This window comes from Triticum urartu, chromosome 7A, assembly GCF_056163025.1.
Source record: "Triticum urartu cultivar PI428250 chromosome 7A, HENAU_Tu73, whole genome shotgun sequence".
NCBI lineage: Eukaryota > Viridiplantae > Streptophyta > Magnoliopsida > Poales > Poaceae > Triticum > Triticum urartu.
The window spans coordinates 618,089,810-618,108,558 of record NC_141879.1 but is presented as its reverse complement, the minus strand read 5'-3'; the positions used below and the strand labels follow the sequence as shown (position 1 = coordinate 618,108,558).

The 18,749-nt window shown below is 44.4% G+C and overlaps 2 protein-coding genes across 31 annotated transcripts; one reads left to right on the top strand and one right to left on the bottom strand.

Moving 5' to 3' along the window:
• Positions 1 to 405: 405 nt before the first annotated feature.
• On the bottom strand, positions 406 to 18,497 carry LOC125520608 (uncharacterized). 26 transcript variants are annotated; one of them, XM_087535212.1, is made up of 16 exons: positions 18,277 to 18,497; positions 17,405 to 17,569; positions 17,153 to 17,331; positions 17,031 to 17,057; positions 16,752 to 16,916; positions 16,519 to 16,677; positions 16,028 to 16,216; positions 5,069 to 6,753; positions 4,953 to 4,991; positions 4,087 to 4,153; positions 3,728 to 3,815; positions 3,323 to 3,636; positions 3,088 to 3,168; positions 1,472 to 2,073; positions 1,076 to 1,239; positions 406 to 962 (listed from the first exon to the last, which is right to left on the bottom strand). In XM_087535212.1, the coding sequence occupies exons 8-12, from the start codon at positions 5,551 to 5,553 to the stop codon at positions 3,425 to 3,427; spliced, it is 891 nt and encodes a 296-aa protein (XP_087391338.1). In that variant the 5' UTR covers positions 5,554 to 6,753; positions 16,028 to 16,216; positions 16,519 to 16,677; positions 16,752 to 16,916; positions 17,031 to 17,057; positions 17,153 to 17,331; positions 17,405 to 17,569; positions 18,277 to 18,497; the 3' UTR covers positions 406 to 962; positions 1,076 to 1,239; positions 1,472 to 2,073; positions 3,088 to 3,168; positions 3,323 to 3,424. The 26 variants fall into 26 exon arrangements, 16 of the variants coding, with proteins under 16 accessions (XP_087391338.1, XP_087391343.1, XP_087391342.1 ...); XM_087535217.1 differs by having other exon boundaries at positions 1,076 to 1,132; XM_087535216.1 differs by having other exon boundaries at positions 1,076 to 1,121.
• Positions 7,421 to 11,644, top strand: LOC125520607 (uncharacterized). Of its 5 annotated transcripts, XM_087535206.1 has the most exons (5): positions 7,421 to 7,616; positions 7,730 to 7,819; positions 7,943 to 8,194; positions 8,309 to 8,487; positions 8,577 to 10,711. In XM_087535206.1, the coding sequence occupies exons 1-5, from the start codon at positions 7,421 to 7,423 to the stop codon at positions 8,667 to 8,669; spliced, it is 810 nt and encodes a 269-aa protein (XP_087391332.1). In that variant the 3' UTR covers positions 8,670 to 10,711. The 5 variants fall into 5 exon arrangements, with proteins under 5 accessions (XP_087391332.1, XP_087391331.1, XP_087391329.1 ...); XM_087535205.1 differs by having other exon boundaries at positions 7,512 to 7,616; positions 8,309 to 11,644; XM_087535203.1 differs by having other exon boundaries at positions 7,512 to 7,616; positions 7,730 to 8,194; positions 8,309 to 11,644.
• Positions 18,498 to 18,749: the final 252 nt, after the last annotated feature.

Below are 18,749 nucleotides of genomic sequence, written 5' to 3'. Positions count from 1 at the left end.
ATAGATTGTTGTAGATATGTATGCTTTAATAGAAAGAAAAAAACAATTGTTTCTTTATTTCTCCTCTTATACCCTCTTTACCTACCTCTCAACTCACCTCCTTCTCTCGTTGCCACACTGCGTCACTCTAGCATCATCTCAATCAACCACACCATCTCATTACATGCACACCTAATCTATCATCTGTTTCATAAGTTTATCAGCATGCAATCACACAAAAGAGGCTAAATAGGTTGTGGCATCCTACCTAGTTCAGTTAAAATTTTGGATAAAAGGAAACAAATAGAAAGAAAAAACAAGTGCTACCATCATGCAGTTACAAGAACATAATGTAAGTATACGAAACATAGTAAAGTAAAGAAAATGAAAATGACCTTTTTTTTGTTTAGATTTAGAGACCCGCGGTGAAGGTATAAACATGAAAAATACATGGTATACAAAAAGAGAAGAATCCCTCCATTGTCACCATTGTAATACTCTATAAATAAATCATTAAAACAAATGCCATTATAAGCCTAAAATGATTCGGATATGGTCATATATATAACCAAATTATCATGGTAACTAATATCAATTCATTGATATTTATATGAGCCCTTGCATCTACGTCCTACCTAAGACATTGCTAGAAAAATACAGGGAACATTAAGTATCCCAAAAGTTCATGACCACATTGCCTGCGATCGTGTTTGGAGTAGAAGGTTGCAGCACTGGCACAACAACATGTTGCTGGACATGGGCATGGCAGCAGCAGCAATCCATGCCAAGATGGTCGTATTCATCATCATCAGCTTCCTTCTTGATGTGCTGATGTTCAGGCTCCCTGTTACCTCTGTTTACCAGCCCATGTCCATGTATCACGATGAGTCTATGCTGGAGTGTTGTCGGAATGCCGCCCTCCTGAACGGTGCCATGTCCTCAAGGCCCATATATGCCATCTCCTAGTAGGTTGACCGGCACCCCTTATTGCCAATACATGACATAATTGATTAAGTTGCATTCTCCAATTAAATCTAAACAATATAGAACAATCTGATATTTAAGTAACAACTGCATACGTATTTTTAGCTATTACCTTTCGTACAAAATTTATGATCAAGTATGCCCCGCCAAAGACATAACTAAGAGCAAACTTGCAAAAAAACTTATGTTCAGTACACAATCCATTGTTCTTGCAGATGGTAGGGCATAACATCCTAGCTTATAATTTTTAGACTGCACTACACATGTGAAAAAATCCTGCATGTAGATGGATATTCAGCTGGATGCAAACATGTGAAAAGGAGACACGATAGAAGTAGAACTGAATTCATGTAATTACAAAAATATATATCTGGAAGATGATAATAAGAAAGGAACCCTAGTGAACGAAATTTGGAAAACTTGATAGCAAAAGAGTTGCAACTAAACTTGTTTCCAGGCCAAAACATTAAGGAATAGATGACTATTAGGGCACTGTTTGGAGGGTTACCTTGGTTGGACAAAAACATATATGATGTCATTTGCCCGCCGGTCAACACCAGGTAATGCTCCCGTTGGCCTCCTAGCACGTTGCTGGTCTGTTAGCATGTTCTCCTTGATTCATTTGTGTAGCACCAAGTTGTCCTTTGGCCTCGTCATGCATCGCCAGCCAACGAGAGCGGAGTTGGTCGTAGTTTCCCTTCGATGGAAGGCGTCCTATTTGCTAAAACTTCCATCTTGGCAGCTGCTCCCGGGGTGCATCAGCCCTCATTAATTATTGGAATTAATCGGCTAAAGAAAATAAAATGTATTCTCAGCGGGAGTCGGCTCCTCTGACGTTGCTCAAGGCATAGTAGTTATGCCGTAGGAGCTCATATCCACCGCTCCTTCCATGCCCTATTCATCTAACAAAGCTGATAATCTAACCACACTCCACCGTAATTAGCGACAAAATAAACTACACGCGCCAAATCTCTCGCATAGTCTGGCCTTCTCAAGGCAAACCTGGTCGAGTTGCCACCGTCGAGTTGTCGTCCACACAAAAGGATCTACCAGTTTCCCCATCCGTTACTCTCTCGCTGCTTCAGAGGCTCCCGCTAGTTCAGGCACAATCTGAATCAAATAAACACACCACAAGGCACAATCTGAATGCGGAAAGAATAGTAGATTGCGTGCATACTAACAAAAGGAATGCAAGTGGTAGTACAATCTTATTAGTCAATTGTGCGTACGAGTACATAGTACTGCTAATGCTGCTTTAAATCCCGGAAGGCACAACCTCAGAAGCCACATGAAACTAATGTGTTCAGAGAAGAACAAGTACTATATGGATTTTTCCACTTCATCTAAATCATGAGCATTTGAATATACAATGATATGTCAAAAGATTGATGCAGCGTTGCGTGTACGTTGAGATGTCACGCCCGAGGGGACTTATATGCAGGAGTGCACCACCGGTAAGGGGTGGGAAGTGGTGGTGCCACCACGCCAGCTTCGAGTGCGTGTGTTAAGTTAATGTGTGTGGGGGGCTTCAACCATGGTTTGTTGGGTTGGCTTACAAAACCACAACACTTGTAACTCAATGAGCAAGAAAGAAATTAATACAGAGCTCTAGGTTCTCCTCTCTCGCATCTCTTCCTATTCTTTCTCTCGGCTCCAAGTCAGGCAGCACCGTCGCAGCTCCACAATGATCATATCAGCAGCAGTCGGCGATGTTGCAACGCCAGCAACTCGACGGCAACACAACAACGGCAGTTCGACGGTGATGGTAGAGGTGGCCCGATGATGTGTCGTCGGGAGTTGAACATTTAGACAAACAACTAAACATGCAGAACAGAGAATGAACAATAAATTACAACTAAATGAAACATACCCGGGCGCATAGATCGAGAATTTAAGTCTGGTGTCATCCAGACACAAAAGATGGTCTAGATCTCGAAGAAGAGAATACCCGTGGTTGGCTGGACTGCCAACACCTACGGCCGAGAGAAAGAGGCCCCAGAAGATGGGAACAACCACATGGAAGAAACGTGTCTAGACTATATACCCGGGAGAGACACCCCATCAGCGGGAACAAGTTAAGAAGCGGGGGAGGAATAAATCAAAATGCAAAAAGTCGAGGTAAACCTGAAGAACCCAACACAGGACGTTTTCCTTCATCAATCTCTCGACGGCGCCGCCACAATTCAGTAGAATTCTGTTGTCCTCCTAAAAAATTCATAAACAATTATTCTAAAGAGGAAACAACAATAAAAAATGGCTTGCGAGAACGGAAAATTCAAGGAAAATTACTCACGAACAACAGTAAAATCTAGCACCAAATTATCCACAATGGGGACATGTACGTGAGAAGGATGCATACCGTCGTACGTGCTGTAGATCATCAGACCAATCCGAAGCACGAAGATTCAGACAGCTAGCTGACAACGAACCCTGACGCCCCCCTCTCGTGCGCACATTAGAACTAGAAGAAATTGTCCTTTGCAAAATAGATGGGAAGCCAGCATCTGTACATATGAATATCCACCAAGCAAGAAGAGCACAAAGACGAAATATCTAGCACAGCAGCCAATGCACCAGCAAAGAGAGGGGCCGCAGGAGCTGTCGGCGAGACAGCAGAATTAGGAAGACCGGCAATGGCCATGTGAAACAGAAGTACCACGCGAGGACAGAGGCCTGCGGCAGAGCACCAACTGAAACACCACTCAGACCAGGAGGCGGCGTGCCCAAAAATAAACCAACCGAAGAAGAAGCCGAGGGAACATACTTCTTCTCTGAAATCTCTCGAAAAGGGTGCTTCCCCTCGCAAATATCCCGACGACAGCGGCGCGCATCAGCAGGATTAACATCTTCATCTGCAAAAACACAATCTTAAACACAAGAAGAACACAACATGGCAAGATGATCCATACTCCATGCCAATCATGCATCCTGATTACAGAACATTATTTTGAGATGTGAATAATAAAACATAGATGTACAAAATATTCGAGCAACTATTCAAGAAAATATTTGTATAAATTTGAATGCCTTAAGTCAAGAGCTTTGACAACTATTATTTGATCCAGGGTGATAAGAAAAGCACATGAATAGCTAGGTTCCGAAAAAGCATAGAAGGCAACATGCCTTGTTGTTGCTGTCGCCGGAGAGTTGTAGCTGCTTGGTACTGCCTCTTGTGTATCCGGGCCTCGATCTGGTAGGTCACATGATTATAGTACCAAGCATCAGCATGCTGATTTATGAAGCATAAAGCTGAAAATAAATAATTCAAACAAATCAAAGCCATGAATCAAGATCTCTCTTCTTGTAACACTAAATCATATTTCATTTTTATCAGCCCGGCAAGTTTTTATAAACTGTACACCACATACTTTTCGACCAGATTTTCCCTTTACTACTGTCTATGACAAATGAAAAACAATACCACATGCTGCATTGCTTAAAAAAATATATGAGCTCCAATAATCATATAATCACATTGAATTATCACTCATAAGAAAATTAAGTGCATCATGCTATTACAATAAAATAGGAGATGCACTTGTATAGTGCCAAGAACAAAACTTGGATTGTTCTAATATATTTTATCAGAAGAAATACCATCCTACCATTTATTAAAAAACTTGGGCTAATTAAAAGGGATCACATGTACTTATGTTTATGATAGAAAGAAGTTTAAAAATATTGCAATAAACTGAAACTAATGCAGAAAATAGAAAGTATGATGGTGTATCATGTCATTTGCGGAAACATCTCAATGGTGGCTTGCCCAAACAATGCCCCCATTTCTTGAATTGATAATGCACAAATTCTACCTCCAGACAAATCAGTAAAACTCAAAATATGTGTTAAAATTGATGGTGTTGTTTTGTTCTCATGAATAACAACGATGTTAGCATATAAAAATGTAGGCTCATCTCTAGAAAAAAAGGATCTATTAATGTATCTTCTGGAAGAACAGAGCAGGGAATTTGGAGGTTCAGAGTACTAACGTGTATGTTATCAATCGGGAGACTTCAGCTACTGAATATCTGCACACATTTGCCTCAGATCATAGTTCCATCACTACTTCAAATTCAGTAAGCCACATGGAAGATCGAGGACTAACCTGCGAAGCCGATTCCTATAAGAAAGAAAGCGTGTAGATGGAGCAGCACACAACATCGGATCCTTGTATCGCCCAATAGAAGGAGGAGGCTGCGGATCCCGCCGTCGATGTAGGTGGCGAGGCCGGTGGCGGGAACGAGTAACACTGGACCTGGGGCCGCCGGGCGCTAGCTCCCGTGGACCCATACCTAGCGCGACGTGACTATAAGCCGATGTGGTGCTATGGAGGGAGCTGCCATGGTGCAATGAGGGATGGGGGAGACAATGCGGTGAGGGATCTGGCACGGATGTGAATGGCAAAATGTCGACGTGTAGATTCGCGGAGGGATGGGAATCTTGGTGGGGAATGATCCCGCGTCCGTGAATCATGGCTGTTTTGCGGGAGGAGTTTCCTTTTTTACATGTTTGAGGGAGGACGAACGAAACAACGTCGATACCTACCATCAGGACCGAGTGGAGTTTTGAAGAAGGAAGGTTCATATACATATTTGTCGATTAGTCAATTGGATTTTCCCTTAAAAGTCCTTTATTTGTTTCCTTCAAATCCATTATTTGTTTCCTAAAGCAAATTCCATTAATGAGATGGATCGATTGATTAGGCTAAGTTAGGAAAGTTAGATTTATGACTTTTTGTACGGTAGGAAAGTGTTTGTTTATAAGGAAATAGTGGTGAAAAGATAAACTGGTAGGGTGGTGGGAGGGGAGACGGAAAAAACCAGCGAAAAAAAAAACGATTGAAAGTGGTGGGACGAAAATAAACCGTACTATTCAACCAACTCGTCCATCTCTACTCCTAATGTCTGAGTTGGTAGGATTGCGTCCACGGCTTTTTTTCGTCCCACCACTTTCGTCTGGGTTTTTTTTTGTCTGGTTTTTTTCGTCCCCTCACCCCCACACCCACCCACCCAACCCCACCCACGTAGCCCAAAGAAACAGCGCCGCCTGAGTCCAGCGGGATCGCCCTGCTGCCAATCCCCAGACCCCGCCGGATCTCGCCACCTGATTCCATCTGGATCGCCACCGTCGTGCGATCTGCGCAGCCGTCGTGCGATCTGCGCACTCGACAGCGCCGCCGCCAGACGGATCTCGCATCCACGTTTCTGGATCGCCGCCACAGACGTAGGAGCTCCCGTCGGCGCCGCTGAGGACGCAGGGTGGTTTCAACCCCAGGTATGCTGTACGGTTTCAACCCCAGGTATGAACATGGGTTTTGTTTGTAAGGTCTTCGTGTACAAATCAGGGCGATCCTGATGGACTCATGTTCAATACCTGCTAAAAGATCTACGAGACTACTCATGTTTCTAGGGTATTCGTGTACAGATCTGCGCTTCAAACAAATGACTGAAGTTCTTTCTGACGCCCCATATAGTTGCTTAACAGCAAGTTTTTTCCATGACTTCTCTGAGTTTTGTATATGCAGATGTATGTCAGACTGCAAATAGCTGCTATATAGTTTAGTACAGGTCACAGAAACAAACTACAAACAACCAAACATACCAACAAAGTTGTAGGCAAATCGCAATATGAGAGTTTGAGCACCTTGCAACCCAACCGTGCCTTCATGATTTCGCCCCCTTACCATTGCCAACATCATGAGTTTCTGTAAAATGTAACAAGCTGCCCTTATGTGTTGAAATCCTGTACAATAGCAAGCTGCCCTTGTGATCTTCGACGGCCTTCATCTGGCTGCAATCAGATGAACAGTTCATCTTAGCATATTGAATTTTTAACATGTAAATCAACATAGTCAGTTTACAAAAAATTGAAAGGTAGCAAAGTCTGTTGGACATGTCTTTCTATTTTGATATGTATAGCAAAACTCATAAATCTGTAACAAGCTGCCCTTATGGACTGAATTTCTGTACAATGGGAACGGGCCTTTAGTACTGTTGGTATTTCACGTGATCTGCTTGCAAAGTCAGTTTACATGTATTTGCGGGATACCTGAGTCTGTTGGACATGCCTTTTTTTTAATAGTTCCATATGGGGACTCCACACAGCAAGCCAACGGAACAGACGACCTCATCACATGTACCTCCAGGTATATGTTCACCTATAAATTGTGCTACACAAGTCAAACACCATCCCAGGAGACTGAATGTGTTGCAGGCCCGATGGAGGGGACAAATGTTGACGACTCTAACGAAGGGATCATACCCGTAGCCGATGATGTTGACAAAATTTACCCACGTAGTCCAGGTATAAGGCTGTGCAAATATACAAAGCTTAATTTTATCCTTTTTATGTGATAAATCATACCTAATAGACTTGGGCACAACCAATTCTAATGTATCAAGCGTGTGACTTGTAGGAGTCCATATTACTCCCTCGGAACTGATGATATTTGAGACCGATGGTGATAGCACATATGATACACCAGGTATATGTGTACCTCCATGTATATGTTCGGCTACATATTTTCTTATACATGTCAAACACCATCACAGGAGATGTTGCAGGCCCGATGGAGGGGACAAATGTTGACGACTCTAACGAAGGGGTTATACATGTAGCCGACGATGTTCACAAGATTTACCCAAGTAGTCCAGGTATTAAGGCTGTGCATATATACAGAGCTTACATTTGTGCTTTTTATGTGATAAATCGTACCTAACAGACTTGGGCAGAACCAATTCTAATGGATCAAGCGTGTGACTTGTAGGAGTCCATATTACTCCCTCGGCATGGATGATACTTGAACAGACCGATTGTGAAAGGACATATGTTCATCAACCTTCCCATCTGATTACGGGTAAGTATTATGTTGCTGAAAGGTTAACACCATGTGCCTACAACTTTGCCTTATTTCGGTCCAATATTTTGTTATGTTTACATGATGCAGACAGCCACCCAATCTCATTCCTATATACTGTAGATTCATTGCCGGCTCTCAGTAATCTGACAAAAGAACTAGCTAGCATGCAACGTGATAAAGAGGAAAAGAGGCCGCAGAATGTTCCACACCATCCTCTCAGTGATATCACTAATGCTTATCAACCATCCTCTATGGACCTTGACGAAAAAAGAGAGTTCATAAAATCTCGGAGGCGAGCTGCTTATCGAAAGAAAAAAGAGGAGGCTACCGTCAAGCAACAAGATGAAAATCTGTCTGCCCTTACGATATCAGGTAAGAATGTTTTATGTGTCGGACTACGATAATAGTATATATACTCCCTCCATTCCACAATATAATGTTAATATCCGACGAAAAATGATGAGGGTACCATCAATGTACAAGCAGATGTGCAAAATGTTACCCTGTCCCCTCTCGGTGATATCACTGATGGGTGTCAACCTACCTCAGTGGACCTTGACGAGAAAAAAGAGCAAATAAATGCTCGGAGGCGAGCTGCTTATCGAAAGAAGAGGAGGCTACCGTCAAGCAACAAGATGGAAATTTGTCTTCCCTTACGATATCAGGTAAGAATGATTTATGTGTCGGCACTGCGAGGATAGTATATATACTCCCTCTATTCCAGAATATAAGGTTAATATCAATGTACATGCAGATATGCAAAATGTACCCCTGTTACCTCTCGGTGATATCACTAATGGGTGTCAACCAACCTCGGTGGACCTTGACGAGAAAAAAGAGCAAATAAAGGCTCGGAGGCGAGCTGCTTATCGAAAGAAAAAAGAGGAGGCAGCCAGCAAGCAACAAGATGAAAATCTAGCTGCCCTTACGAAATCAGGTAAGGATGTTTTATGTTTCAGCAATACGATGACCGTATATACTTTCTTAGTTAAGAATGTAGGCGACACATGTTTCCATGCAATTCAATCCCATGAATAATTGACCAAGAATAGTGAATAAAATAATTGACCAATAGTTGACCACTGTGTTCTACATACAATTCCTCATCATTTATGTTGAAGTAACACAAATTTGGAAAGTCGATATAGGTCAGACATACGACTTTTGAGTCCATATTTACACTTTATGTATGGGCACGGAGGGATTATTTAAATAATAATCGTTAGATAAAGAACTAGCTTCAACCAGCCAACCCAACTACGTCCAGCTATACATCATTGTTTAACCAGCCCGTGCAGCTATATAAAGTAAGTGTGAGTCTACTACATGAATTCTTGTTGAACAATGAAGACCCTAAACCCTCCGTGCAGATATCCAAAATGTTCCCCTGTTACCTCTCGGTGACATCACTAATGGGTGTCAACCAACCTCGGTGGACCTTGACGAGAAAAAAGAGCAAATAAAGGCTCGGAGGCGAGCTGCTTATTGAAAGAAAAAAGAGGAGGCAGCCAGAAAGCAACAAGATGAAAATCAGCCTGCCCCGTTGCCTCCTTCAACTGCATCTGGTGTCATTCATGATAAAAAACAAGCTAGGCGTCAAAATGATAAAGAACGCAAGCGTAACTTAAGGTTAAGGGACGGGCAAAGGGAGCAGGAAAATGCGCAGAGGCGAGCAGATTATCGGAAGAATGTGGATAACGGAATGATTGATCTTCAACAAAAAAATCAAAATCAAAGAGAATGGCGCATGCAACACCGAGAAAGCATGACTTCTGATGAGATGGGCGAGTCGAGTGCTCAGAGAAAGGCAAAGTATGCTGCAAAGAAAAACACTCTGTGTGCTGAATCGATCGCAATGCCGCGTCCAGATCTAACTAGCACAATGTCTGACTCTCACGCAACACCTGACTTTCGGTCCACATCTGTGTGTCTAGATGGGGGCCCTGCAATGAGTATGCCGACGTACCCTGTCGGTACCGATGGTAAGAATTGGGTACTGTCACTCTTCTACACAAATTTTCAGTTGTACCGTCTCTTTCTTACCATCTCAATGAATAGGCATCATGTGCGAGGATCATGCTCCTACCGTCAAGGCGGCCCCCACATACATTCGCAACATCGAAACGGATGGTAGTTATCCCATCAACGGTCATCTTTCATTTTGTAATCATTCATCAGATATTTATAATGATTCAAAAATGTTGCAGGTGCCTATCTAAGCAGAACCTTAGGTGGTGCTGTAGATGGCAACCTCAGCAAAATCAATGAGCACCTAACAAGTGCCGACCAGCAAACCAATGATCCGCTAACAATAGCGGATAATGGAGCTGACCAGCAAAGGCATGCGTCCAGAGCTCAGCCTAGGACGAGAGAGCGATCTTGCAAGGGAAGTATGGCGGCGAAGAAGCGTCAGGAGAAAATTGGCAAGCGGAAATCATGTACGAAGGTGCCACGTGGTGAGAGGAACGCCCTGCTAGATCGTCGTAATGAAAGCTTTGCAGGTAGGGTGAAGACCCCGACTGTCAGGTCCATCTCCATACCGGAAATGAGCTCAACTGGACAACCTACCGTAGTTGAAGCACACGGTGCCTCAACCTCATCTAGCACGCCGGAGTACACTATCAGAAGTGAAGGTAACAATCCCATCCTTACTCTCCACGCGTCCCTTGAGACTGAACCCTCATTTATTGGTTTCGCACTTGAGCAGACGAGATGGACGCTTACCTTAGTCGTCTCATGACTGATAATGTCAACCCTGACAACCTCTTTGACGATGAGTATTACCTGTTTGCTGGTGAAGGTATGTACACCGACTTGAGCAACATCCACCCGTTGGGAATATCACACTAATTATAAACATTGTTTGCAGGCTCAGATGCTGATGACATGGAGCACGACGAATTGGAAGACTCAAGTCACAATACCTATGTCGACCATGATCCACTGGACTATGTCTACTCAAACCTCCCAGACCACACACACATCCTGAAGCACGCGGCGAACTGCGATCACTGCAAGGCCAAGAAGTTTGTGTCCGAGGCCCCGGGATTCTGCTGTCGCAGTGGGCAGATCGAGCTGAAGCAACCGGAGCCCATCCCGGAGCTAATGAGGCTTTGGTCTAGCATGGATGCGGACTCAAGGCATTTTCGGGAGAACATACGGTTCTTCAACGGCCACTTCTTCACAACCCTCGGCGTCAGCCTCGATGAAAGCTACACAAACATGAAGTCTGGGGTGTACACATTTCGGGCGCACGGCACCATCTACCACAATGTTCATTCCTTCGGGCCAACATCCCGTCCAGAGCATCTACAGTTGTACTTCTACGACGACGACCCAGGCCTAACCCATCGCAAGGCTGCCACCGAGCAATTAGACCAGGATGTCGTCAGAAAGTTAGTGGACATACTCAGGGAAAACCCGTACTCCCAGCAGTTCAGGAGTTTGGGTGCGCACAGGGACAACCTCGACGATTACAGGATAGACCTCAACACTGACCAGAGACTAGACCAACGGAAGTATAATAGACCTCTGTCATCTGAGGTCGCTGCAATTTGGGTGGAGGGCACTGACCTAGCGAAGAGGTTCGATCGTAGGATTACACTTTGCGGGAATGACAACCAGAGGCACAGTATACATGTGACGGCTGGCTCGTATGACCCGCTCTCTTACCCACTCTTCTACCCAAGGGGGGAGCTCGGTTGGCACCCGAAACTACCTAAACGTGACGTCCCTTGGCCGGTTGTGCAACAACCAAGAGGTAGACGTGATGATGATGATGAGGAGGATGCAGGTAAGCCTTATGTGTATTCTGTCGTTTAGATGAATTGTATACTTCTCATATGAATCCTAATGTCCGCGTTACTCATATCCATGTGCAGAGGGGAATAGCAGGTTATACGTCTCGGTGAGAGACTACTACTGTTACATGCTCCAGACACGACCTGGGATATTCAATCCCATACTCTGTGGAGCACGATTGCTCCAGCAATGGGGGGTGGACATGTACATCAAGATTGAGAGTTGTAGGTTGAAATGGTACAGGAAAAACCAGACAAAGATCCGTGCCGACCTGTATAAAGGAGTTGTTGATGCAATTACATCCGGCGAGACCCGGGCAAGCGCTGTTGGCGTAAGGATAGTGCTCCCTGGAACGTACCCACGTGGCGACCGTGACATGAAGCGGAGGCATATGGATGCCATGGCAATTGTCCATACCTACGGGAAGCCTGACATCTTCTTGACCATGACCTGCAACCCTAACTGGGAAGAGATAACGAATGAGTTATTTCCTGGTCAGACAGCGCAAGACCGACCTGATCTTGTGGCTCGTGTGTTCCATGGCAAGCTAGAGGCTATGAAAGAGTTGTTCTTCAAGAAGAATATCCTGGGTGTTGTCGCACATGTATATGTAGTCGAGTTCCAGAAGAGGGGCCTCCCCCACGCACACTTTTTGTTGATCATGGATTCTACCTATAAGCTTGTCGTTCCGGAGCAGTACGACCGACTCATTTCTGCCGAGCTCCCAGACAAGCAGAAGTATCCTGAACTCCATGCCTTGGTGGTGAAACATATGATGCACGGACCATGCGGTGCTCTCAACCCCAAAAATGTGTGCATGCAACAGAACGAGTGCAAGTGCAGATACCCGCGGCCGTTCAATGAAAACACGGCACAGGGCAAGGACTCATACCCAGTTTATCGTCGTCGAGATAATGGTCGGCAGGCTAAGGTCCGGGGTAAAATGTTGGACAACAGATGGGTTGTGCCGTATAACCCTTACCTTCTGCAGATGTTCAATTGCCACATCAATGTTGAGGTTTGCTCCAGCATAAAGGCCGTCAAATACCTTTACAAGTACATATACAAGGGCCATGATAGGGCTTCTTTCAGCATCGACCAGCCCGACGCCGATGGTAACATTGATGAGATCAAAAGATACGTAGACGCGAGGTGGGTTACTCCTCCAGAGGCGATGTGGAGGATATTTGGCTTCCCCTTGTGTGCCAATGACCCGCCTGTACTATAGTTGCCCCTTCATCTCCCGAATATGCATAGGGTGGCATTCCATGAGCAAGCTCACTTAACCGACGTAGTCGCCTCTGAGAATGCTTCCAAATCCATGTTGACAGAGTATTTCAAAGCTAACCAAAACCACCCGTGGGCTAGGAATATATTGTACAAGGATTTTCCTGGAAGGTTCACATGGCAGAAGGGTAAGAAGTATTGGAAAGAGCGGGTGGAGCGTTATCAGATAGGTCGAATTTGTGTCTGCCAATCCTGCCGAGGGGGAGCGATACTATCTGCGTGTGCTGCTAAACCATGTTGCTGGCAAGACATCCTATGAGGACCTGCTCACCGTGGATGGTAGGCTATGCGGGAGCTTTAGAGAGGCTGCCGAAAGGTTGGGACTCATCGAGGCAGATAACATGCTCGACGACTGTCTTACTGAGGCAGAGCAGTGGGCGATGCCATGTTCGCTCAGGAGGCTCTTCGCAACAATTTTGGTGCACTGTGAGCCAGGCGACGTGCGTGGTTTATGGGATAGGCACTTCAAGCCTATGTCTGATGACTATCGGCGATCACACACGTGCCCGATTGAGGTGGAACAAATGGTGTTGCTTGACATTAGGGGTATGTTGCAGTCCATGGGCAAAGACATAGCTGATTTCGCTCTTCCATGCATTGACGATGCGTTCGACCCAACCGAGGGCGAGGCCAGAGAAGTGATCGAGGAATCTAACGTCGATTTTGACATCAACGACACTAAATTGGCTTCGACGCTAAACCCTGAGCAGAGGGTTGCATACGACGAGATACTAGCTTCTGTTGAACGCGGTGATGGGGGTGTGTTCTTTGTTGATGGCTCGGGAGGTACAGGGAAGACCTTCCTGTACAGGGCGCTGCTCGCCAAGGTTCGAAGCGAGGGAAACATTGCTATCGCTACCGCGACGTCAGGCGCCGCCGCTTCTATCATGCCTGGAGGCAAGACTGCCCACTCGAGGTTCAAGATCCCATTGAGATGCGACGATGGCGCCTCATGCACCTTCATGAAGCAGAGTGGTACCGCTAAGCTACTGAGGATGGCCTCATTGATACTATGGGACGAGGCCACCATGACTAAGCGACAGGCGGTCGAGGCACTGGACAACAGCATGCGCGACATCATGGGAAGACGGGACCGACCCTTTGGGGGAAAAACTGTTGTGTTTGGCGGGGACTTCAGGCAGGTGCTTCCGGTCGTCAGGAGGGGGTCCCGGGGTCAGATAATCGATGCAACCCTCCGAAGTTCACACCTCTGGAAGGGTATGCGCCCGCTAAGGCTCGTCACCAACATGAGGGCTCATAATGACACCTGGTTTGCGGATTACTTGCTAAGGGTAGGCAATGGCACCGAGGAACTTGATGATCAAGGAAACATACGACTCCCTGAAGATATTTGTGTGCCGTCTACAGGCGAGGGTGACGACCTGGAGAAGCTGATTGACCATGTGTTTCCGAGACTAGATGACAACATGTCCGATCCGAATTACATGACTTCACGCGCAATCCTCTCCACCACGAATGACAACGTCGACAAGATAAACATACGCATGGTAGAGCGTTTTTGGGGAGAAGAAGTAATCTACCATAGCTTTGACAGTGCAGAAGACGACCCGTATGGCTACTACGCTCCCGAGTTCTTAAATGGATTGACTCCCAACGTTCTGCCTCCGCATGCACTCAAACTGAAGCTCAACTGCCCTGTCATACTTCTGAGGAATATTGATCCGGCTAATGGTCTGTGTAAAGGGACAAGGCTTGTGGTGCGAGGTTTCGAGAGGAACGCCATCAACGCAGAAATCGTGATCGGACAACACGCAGGTAGGAGGGTATTCCTTCCTCGAATACCCCTATGCCCGTCTGACAATGACATGTTTCCATTCAAGTTCAAGAGGAAGCAATTTCCTGTAAGGCTTAGCTTTGCTATGACGATTAACAAGGCTCAAGGCCAGACAATTCCGATTGTTGGCGTGTACCTACCTAATCCAGTGTTCTCTCATGGTCAACTCTATGTCGCATTGTCTCGAGCCACCGCAAAGATAAATATAAAGATCCTCATTGAGAAGGAGAAGGAGAAGGAGAATGCCAAGAAGCAAAGCGGTAAATCTAAGAAGCGGAAAAGACCTGCCTTGTCCTTACAGACCTCGATGAAGAACATCGTCTATAAGGAAGTCCTTACAGGCTGAAGTCTGATCTTAAATATGTGAGAGGATTTACTCTTATGCTACAGGTAATTTGGTGCTCTTTGGTGTCTTTGTACATATCTCTATCTTTCGATGTTTGCAATTGAACTTTATTATGTTTATACTACAAGGCAAGTATTAATAATATTGCCTCGGATTTGTGACTTTGCAAGTTGCCAAATTTTGCTGTATGTGACATTATTTTTCGTTTTGCTGGTTTTCTTATGTATATTATTCTTTTGTTGTTTTGTAATCAATCATCTACTACATCTAAACCCGGCTTTGTTTTCCTGCACAAATATTGCACACTGCCTTGATCACTCCGTTCTTGTAAAACTAGACTCCACTGGAGTGTTCTACATTAGAGAAATATTTATGATGTGGCCACAAATCAGGCACAGTCAATGTTATTTATTTTTGTTTACTATGTCATTTTTGTGACCGATTAGTATCTTTGGTATTAGAACTCCAGTTACACCAATTGGTTATTTGCATCTCAAGTTAAATTAGTCACTGCTAATCAAAATGAAATGTGGCCATTGGTTCTTCGATGATTGATGGTACAGATGGTCAAAGCAACAGTGATATACCCCACTGGATTAATGGTATAGAAGTAGCTTATTTATGTTTGTTCCTTTTCTTTTACTCCTGGGCCATGAACAGGTGAGGGCATGAACAGAAGTGCTAGGTGCATATAAATTCAGAGGACACTTTGCTCAAGTTATATGCACGGTGCACCAGCAAAGTGCTTCTACAAGTACTCCTAGCAGTTCAGAACTGCAAATACTCCTACTGCAAACAAAATTCAGTAAATTTCAGTGCATCTACTGCAAACTAAATTCAGTGCATAAACTCCATGTACTCCTAGAGTACTCTTTCTTTGAAATTCAGTGCATCTACTGGAAACAAAATTCAATAAATTTCTAGAAACTACTCCTACTGCACACAAAAAATGAGTGAATTAAGCATGCAGACATACCCGATGCTCCAGGGGCATAAAACAATAATCTTCAGAGCTGTTGCAAATTGGGTCAGAATCCAATTCTCAGTGTCAATGCCATATTTAATCATAAAATCCTTAAGAAGAAGGCGCAAGAACTTCAAATGTTCCTTTTCACGCAATTCGATTTGATGCAAGCGATGAGCTTCCTTAACAATAGTCGTTAACCTGGATAAAGAGGAGCATTTGCTTTAAGTGAAAAAAAGATAAATAAAGGTTAAAATTTTGTAGAAGTTGGTACAGCGCTGAATATAACAAAATGAGGTTCTCAATTGTCAACTTACAGTACGGTATGTCTATGAAAATAAAGTACACAATAAGTCAGGAAATCTTAGCATCGCATAACCAAAGGAGATTTATTAATGCTTGCTATAGAAGATGAGAACAGTAGGAAAGAACATAAAGTACTAACATTGACAAGGGAGAACATCAACTTGTGAGAAATAAGGAAGGACAAGAGGTAAGCTCACCGTCTCGAGCTTGCAAGTAATGTCATGTTGATGTAAGAATATCGTTGAATCTTCAGTAGGATCTGATAGTCTTTTAGGCGATAAAGTATGCATGGGCTTCTTCTGAGTGCAAATTCTCATTTCACAATCCGGAACGTCAACATGCAGACATGTTATTCCCTGAAAAATCAAATCGTGATCAATATATTGTTCACCCTGACAAGCAACAAGAATGCTTATAAAGTTATACTAACCAGGTTCTTTTCAATTATTACTTTACATTCAGTACACCCTACAACTAATTTCTTCTCATAACCACACAAGTCGGTGAGCCTCTTGGCCAGGTGATCGTCAATAGCATTATTAGCTATGTCAACTGGGGAGGGCACCGTCTCATTTCGTACGAATTCTTTCAGACTCTGAGAAATAAACATAGAAGATAATTAAGAAGCTTGTCAAATACAGTATAACACAATTGTCTAAATCATGAAAGGAGGCAGGATCATTGATTAAAAAATGGGAGCGTTACTAACAAGCGGTGGCAAGCATTACCAAAAGTCCTGTAGAAAAAGCAGAGTAATCGATTAGATGATCTTGAGTTTTTCATTGATGACAGCCAAATCTTAAGGAGCATCAGCAAGGAAAAAATAAGAACCTTTGCTGGATCATTGAGGTAGTCCCCATCAAAAGAGAAAATTGCAATGCCAACGGGTGCTTCATATAGCAGCACAATAGTCATGTCTCCTGTCGGGAAACCAAGTAAAGTACGCACGGGATTCATCTCCAAATTATGATCTCACAATCCGGAACATCAACATAAAGACAGGTTATTCCCTGAAAAAGTAGGTGGTGGTCAGTACTGTTCACCCAGACAGAAGCAACAAGAAAGCTTACAAAGTATACTAACCAGGTTCATTTCAATTATTCTTTTATATTCAGCACTTCCCACAGCTAATTTGTTCTCGGAACCACACAGTTCGGTGAGCCTCTTGGCTAGGTGATCGTCAATAGCGTTATTAACTATGTCAATGGGGCAGGGCACCGTCTCATTTTGTATGAGTTCTTTCAAACTCTGGGAAATAATCATAGAAGGGATTTAAAAATCTTGTCAGATACAATACAAGTGTCTAAATCATGAAAGAAGCAGGGTATTTGACAAAGCAGTGCGTCAATCATAAAGTATAGTCTTGCTTAAGCCTTTGTATGTATGTTTCTCTCGGTAATGCTCTCGAATGTTCATGCATAGAGCTAGATGTCTGTATTCTTCCATTCTTGGTAGGAGTACCATGTCAGAGCTCATTCATCCCTAGCTAGGAAGATCTAACCACTCAGTAGAAAATCTGAATTTTGGGTCGGCCCTAGCTAAGCTGCTGCAAGCAATTTTGGGTCGGCCCTAAGTAACTGAACGATTACAGAAATCTGAATTCGACATGAGCTCCACACAACCAAGTAGTGCTTATTATCTGTTCTATATGTCGCTGATAGGTATCCACGCTAGCTACAACTGAGTCAACTCCACTTTTCTGAAAAATTGCTACACGCGCAAGACAAAAAGGAAATCCACAGATTGCCCAACCACAACAAGGAACAAAACATCTTCTCCTCGAGAGGAAAAGGCAGGGGGGAAAGGTAGGCAGAGCATCGAGATGAATCGATTCGTCCAGCCGACGAGCTAGCGAGCCAGCCAGTCCATTCGGAACAGAGCCGCACGCACCCGCAGAGGAAGCGCGGAGTGAGGGAGGGGGGGAGGGAGGTGGTAGCAGGAAGGGGGAGGCGTACCCGCACTTGTCGCAGAGCACGGCGAAGCCGCCGGATCGCAGCGGCCAGTCCTTCCTCCACTCGCCCACCCCCGCCGCCGTCGGGGCGGGCGCGCCGCACGCCGCGTTCATGCACCTCGCCGCCGCCGCCGCGGGAGACGAGGGTGCGCGCGGGGGGGGTGAGATCTAAGGACTGTGCGGGAATGGAGAGAGTGAGGGAGACTGGTGCTGGTTGGGTTTTTTTTTTTGAGTAATACTGTTTTTAGGGGTTTTGAGTAATACTGTTTTTTCTTTATAACTTGGAGTAATACTGCTGGGTTGGGTGCTGGTTGGCCGTGCTGGTTAGCCAATTTGGGCCTTTGACGTTTGCTCTTCGAAGGAAAAATACACTAAAGTATATACATTGGATCATATGAATAAATGTTTTTTATACTTATTACATATATTCAGAGTATCACAAAAAAATCAAAATTTTGAGAAAAGAAACCGAATATA

Excerpts from the sequence above, each read along its gene's own strand:
- LOC125520608 (XM_087535208.1), bottom strand. The coding sequence starts at position 5,553 with ATGTATATGAACCTTCCTTCTTCAAAACTCCACTCGGTCCTGATGGTA. Across the intron at positions 4,992-5,068 it reads TATAGGAATCGGCTTCGCAG|ATATTCAGTAGCTGAAGTCT; the intron begins GTTAGTCCTCGA and ends AAATGTGTGCAG. Across the intron at positions 3,816-4,086 it reads CCGGCGACAGCAACAACAAG|ATGAAGATGTTAATCCTGCT; the intron begins GCATGTTGCCTT and ends GTGTTTTTGCAG.
- LOC125520607 (XM_087535205.1), top strand. The coding sequence starts at position 10,709 with ATGGAGCACGACGAATTGGAAGACTCAAGTCACAATACCTATGTCGAC.